Source organism: Heptranchias perlo, chromosome 24 (assembly GCF_035084215.1).
Source record: "Heptranchias perlo isolate sHepPer1 chromosome 24, sHepPer1.hap1, whole genome shotgun sequence".
Classification (NCBI taxonomy): Eukaryota; Metazoa; Chordata; class Chondrichthyes; order Hexanchiformes; family Hexanchidae; genus Heptranchias; species Heptranchias perlo.
In genome coordinates, this window is record NC_090348.1 from 20,118,814 (window position 1) to 20,124,600 (window position 5,787).

The 5,787-nt window shown below is 43.3% G+C and overlaps 1 protein-coding gene across 1 annotated transcript in view; it reads left to right on the plus strand.

Annotated features, from left to right (window-relative positions):
• The window catches only part of ndufa9a (NADH:ubiquinone oxidoreductase subunit A9a), a 31,192-nt gene extending 29,597 nt beyond the window's left edge, over positions 1-1,595 (plus strand). The window contains exon 11 of the mRNA XM_068004882.1: positions 1,294-1,595. Within this exon, the coding sequence (XP_067860983.1) occupies positions 1,294-1,464 (171 nt within the window). The 3' untranslated portion in view covers positions 1,465-1,595. The remainder of the gene's footprint in view (positions 1-1,293) is intronic.
• Positions 1,596-5,787: the final 4,192 nt, after the last annotated feature.

A 5,787-nucleotide genomic window follows, 5' to 3' on the forward strand; every position in this document is an offset into this window, starting at 1 on the left:
TTCGGAAGGACAGGAATATTATTCTGTGTGTAACACGATAAGCTCAATTTTCCTGCAGCCCCTGTGCCTGACTTTTAGGCATCCTAAAAGTGCACACCACCTATAATGACCTGAACCTGCGTGGATTTGCAGGTTCATGTCGTTTAAATAGCTGAGATGCATCCCTGGCTCAGGCCTGCCCTCTGGCGGGGCCTAGCACCTGGATGTAGAGAAGGAAAGTCTGCTGCTGCTGTAGGCCTGAGGTCTGTAACAGCAGCAATCACTGCCATGGTTGGACCTCCTGGCTACTGTCCAAAAACCAAACGGGCAAGGGAAATGAAGGCTGAAATTAAAATAAAAACATTTAAAAATAATGCTTACTTGCACAGAAAGAAAAATAAACAGAAAATCAATTAAAACTTACCAGCAGTGCCATCAGAGGAACAGACCTGGGCAATGCCATTTGCAAGTAAAGTAGCACCACCTATGGTAGGTGAATGGAAAAGTAAATATAATAGTAAGTATAGATAGTTTAGCTTAGTTATACACAGGCATGAGAAAGTGTGACAAAGGTATGACAGTCATGTCACAGGAAATAAATGTGGCAATAGGAAGTGTTTACACGCACAATACATATAATATAATGTATAGTTAAGAGATCATTATTAGGTGTACCCTTCTCCACATCAGTTTCCTCAGCAAGATTGTTAAGAAAAAAAATCTCAGGACCAGGGAGTCATTATTGATGAGAAAACTATAGGCCATTATAAAGAACGCATCTCTCAGAAACATAGTCAATGCAAGCTCTATAAACTTTTTTCCATGGCAGACATATAGGGGAAAGCTCTCTAAACTGGTTGAATGGTAGACATGCAGGAGATAAGCTCTATAACCTGCTTTCAAAGGCAGATACATAAGGTAAGCTCTGAACTGGTTTGCATGGCAATCATTTTACTGGACTGCATAAACCGGATTAAACATTAGAGAAGGACCAGCATCACTCATTCTGTGCTAACATACAGTATAGGTTTGTACAGCACCTCAGCTTTTTAGAAATGTGAAGCATATATGGACTTGTTCTTTAATTTTTAGGCTACATAGTAATTGATTTTATTGAGAGCTTTCCTATTCAAATTTAAAATGTTAATCAAAAATTTAAAAGTTGCTCTTGAAAAGGAAAATAGATTTTATTGGGTAAGATTTGCATAGAACTTAACTAAAGAAAAATTCAGTGAACAGTAGAATTGCCAGTGCACTGAAATGATTGTAGTTTGCAAAATTTCACATATACATTGTTTTTTGAATTTATTTTAGTTGCACATCACAGACATGAAGTACCCTGACCTTCCTGGTCTGGAGGACTTGGGAATTACCCCAACACCTGTTGAGCAAAGAGCAATTGAAGTTTTGCGTCGTCATCGCAGGTACCGCTGGTTAGATACTGAACTGGAGGACGCAAAACCAGCAACACCTGTGAATTACTAACATATTCTGAATGAAAGGGAAGTATGTGTTCCTGAAGAGAAGGATTACCACATCCCAGCTACTTCTACATAATGTACATAAAAAGTTGAAATGTTCAGTTTTAAAGAAATAAATTCAAATATTTAAATCTGTTTTTCTTGTGGTCTAATAAATTTAAGGACAGGAGTGAGAAATAACTCTGATATGCTACAATATTCACTTGTGGCTTGGTTGTGCAGCCCAACCTGTGGCTTAGCTGTCAGTCTTAGCTCAGTGGTAGCACTTTCATCCAAGTCAGAAGATTGAGAGTACTAAGGGAATGCTGCACTGTTGGAGGTGCCGCCTTCCAGATGAGATCTTAAACCGAGATTCTGTCTGCCCTCTTAAGTGGACATAGAAGTTCCTGTGGCACTATTTGAAGATGACCACAATAGTTCTTCCAGTGTTCTGGCCAACATTTAGGAACATAGGAACAGATGTTTGCAATTCAGCCACTCGAGCCTGTTCCACCATTCAATTATATCATGTCTGATCTGTACTTTAACTCCATTTACCTGCCTGTTTCATATCCCTTGATAACCTTGCCCAACAAAATTCTATCGATCTCGATCTTGAACATTTCAATTGACCCAGCGTCCAAAGCCTTTTGAGGGAACGAGTTCCATATTTCCACTTGTGTGAAAAAGTGCTTCCTGATTTTACTCCTAAATGGCCAAGCTGTAATTTTAAGATTATGCCCCCATTTTCTGGATTCCCCACCAGAGGAAATAATGTCTGCGTCTAACCTATCAAATCCCTTTATCATTTTAATGACCTCGATTAGATTACCCCCAACCTTCTAAACTTAAGGGAATACAAACAAAGTTTATGCAAGCTGGCCTTGTAATTTAACCCTTTAAGCCCCTGCATCAGGGCACCAAACTTCAGGAAAGATATATCGGCCTGGGAGTCAGTACAGCGCAGTGCATGTGCACTGTGCTGACTCCAAGGCCAGTATATCTTTCCTGAAGTTTGGTGCTCAAAACTGAACGCAGTACTCCAGATGGGTCTGACCAAGGCTCTGTACAACTGAAGCATCACTTCCTCACTTTTGTATTCTAACCCCCTTGACAGTCCAATATTCCATTAGCCTATTTGATTACTTTTTGTACCTGTGCACTAACTTTGTGATGTGTGTACATTGGCACCCAAATCCCTTTGCTTCTCCACACTTCCTAGTCTCTTGCTATTCGGACATCCTGAGGTTATGGAAGGTGCTGCATAATTTTTTTTTGTTCCCAAAACATTTTGCCAAGAACCAGTAGACTGTAGCTTCACACTTCTAGTGGCCTCTCCCATATTCCACCTTTCTCCAATGAGAACAAGTACAGTCTAACCTGTCAAAATAAAAATCTCCCTTTGACAAATAGTCTTCTCTGAAATAACCCTAAGATCTTGGAAGGTTGTAGGGCTGTAGGAGGTTACAGAGATAGCGAGGGACAAGGCCATGAAGGGATTTGAATACGAGGATGAGAATTTTAAATTGGAGGCAGTGATGAACCAGGAACCAATGTAGGTCAACGAGCACAGAGGTGATGAATCAGCAGGATTTGGTTCAGGTTAAGGTACGGGCAGTAGAGTTTTGGATGAGCTCAACTTTATGGAAGGTAGAGATTGGGAGGCCGGCCAGGAGAGCATTGAAATAGTTGAGTCCAGAAGTGAGAAAAGCATAGATGAGGCTTGCAGCAGCAGATGGGCTAGGGCAGAGGCCGGGGACATTGCAGAGATGGAAGTAGGCAGTTTTTGTGATGGAGAAGATATGGGGTCAGAAGCTCTGCTCAGCTTAGGATGCTAAGGTTGTAAACAGCCTGGTTCAGCTAGAGACGGTGGCCGGGGAGGGGGATGGAATCGGTGGCAAGGGAACAGATTTTGTGGTGGGGAGGTAATTGCAGCTTACTCAGAACTAGATGTCAGGCAAGCAAGTAGACAACAGGGGCAGTAGAGGGGTCGAGAGAGATGGTGGACAGGTAGAGCTGGGTGTCGGCAGTGGAACCTGACTTCATGTCTTTGGATGATGTAACCGAGGGGCAACATGTAGATAAGGAATAGGAAGGGGCCAGAGATAAATCCTTGGGGACCGCCAGAGATAATGGGTGGGGGTGGGAAGAGAAGTTATTATTGGAGATTCTTAGGCTATGGTTGGATAGGTAAGAGTGGAAGCAGGCAAGGGCATTCAGGGGGACAGTTGAGGATGGGCATTGATTTTGGAGGCAACAATGTTCAAGGGAGGTTGGAGATGGGCAGTTGTTTGCTAGAATAGAGGGGTCGAGGGTGGTTTTTTTTGAGGGGGGGGGGGGTGATGACAGCAGGTTTGAAAGGGAGGGGGATAGTACCTGAGGAGAGGGAACCATTCACAATGTCAGTTAGCAGGAGGGCCAGGAAGAGAAGTTGTTCAGTAATTTAGTGGGAATAAGGTCGAGAGAGCAGGAAGTGGATCTCGTGGACAATTGAGCTCGGAGAGAGCACGAGGGGAGATAGTAGAGAAACGAGAGAATCATGCAGGTTCAGGGCTAAGACAGAGGGAAACCTTGTGGGAAGTTTGGCTTGGTGGACAAAGGGAAGAGAGATGCGGTAGAGGCAGCTGAACGGATGGTCTCAATCTTGGCTGCATATAGTGACACCACTGTTCCTGGCCAGAATGAAGATGATTGGATAATTCCCTCATCAATCATGCCTGGAATGACTAGGATTGATTTTACCCACATAATTTGTATTATGTAACTATCCTACACTCACTGCATTTTGCTGGAGAAATCGACCTGCTTTTATTGGGAGATGTTGCTGAGTTCTGTTTGCTGCAGTTGGTAGTGTCTCTCTTTAAATAAACTCTATAAATAGACTTTGTTTGCTGAGTAAATGCTGTAAGCCCTGCCCCACCTCCAACTCATTGGCTGACACAGTAGTGTCAATAGACACTCCATTCAATCTTAGTGAAAAAGACATTCCTGAGCTCCTCACATTTGTTAGAGGTGAGGGTGGACGATGCAGGAGAGAGGGGTTTAAGGAGGTGGTCTGTAATAAAGAAGCCATGTATTACCAAATAAAGGGTTATCTTTGCACTCCAGGATGATTCTGGAATAGTGAGCAGTTTTGGCAGAGGATAATGCTTGCTGTAATCCACCCAGATCTAGTGATGAATGGCTAAACCAGTTGTGCACCAGATACCTTCAAGTCTGCGCCCTTTGGATTTGAGGGAGCAAAGTCGGGGTCATAAGAGGGGGAACAACCAGGGTTGGAGAGAGTAAGGTTTTCGCTAGGAACAAGGGCATCAAGGGTGGAAGTGAGGGGTTGATTGAACACATTGTTAGTTGCAGAAGTGTTGTGATGAATGGAGGGCCAAAGGTTAGGCACACGAGAGTTTGAAAGTACAGTTGTCAGTGACTTGGTGGTGAATTTTTAGGGCTGACAACTTCAGCCATGACCTTAACGCATGCCTCTGGCAACGTGCTGTTACATAGATGTCACACCACGTTTAGAAATCAGCAGTTTAAACATAGGACATCTGATTCTCAATAAGAATGTTAAATACAATTACATAGAATATACAGCACAGAAACAGACCATTCGGCCCAAATGGTCAATGCCAGTGTTTATGCTCCACACGAGCCTCCTCCCACCCCTCTTCATCTAACCCTATCAGCATAACCCATTCCTTTCTCCCTCATATGTTGCTCCTCAAATGCATCTATGCTATTCGCCTCAACTGCTCCTTGTAACGAGTTCTGCAATCCACAGCCTAACAAAAGCCACCCAGTTATACAAATCATCGTTCCTGAAGAAGCAGACCCATTATCATCTTCACAGGGCTACTAAATAAGCTCTTGTTATCATAGCCCAGCATCCACAATAGAGAAGAAAATAGGGACAAGAAAGAAAAATGGTAAAAGTATATGTAATGAGACACTTAAATATATCTAAGAAGAACGTAACAGATGCACATGGTTGCAGGAAGAGATCTGGTCGCAGAGGATATAACGTGACTGATGCAGACAATAATTACATGGGCACGATTCGAATCAAAAGGACATGAGATTTTATTTTGCAATTTGATACAGAATATTTCACCCTCGTCCGAGCTCCTTAGTATCCGTGTAATCCTCGGGATTTAGGTTGACCGTATCCTGCGGGCTGGATACCGTTCACACGCCGCTTGGACCCAGAAATCCAACTGCGCATCCACCAACCGGCGAACTACAACTCCCAGAATGCATTGTCAGGACGGCGCAGGCGCAGCAACGACCGATTCGCAACGGCCTCTTTAAATTTGCCAATGAGCAGGGAGCATTCTTGTCACGTGAGTGAATT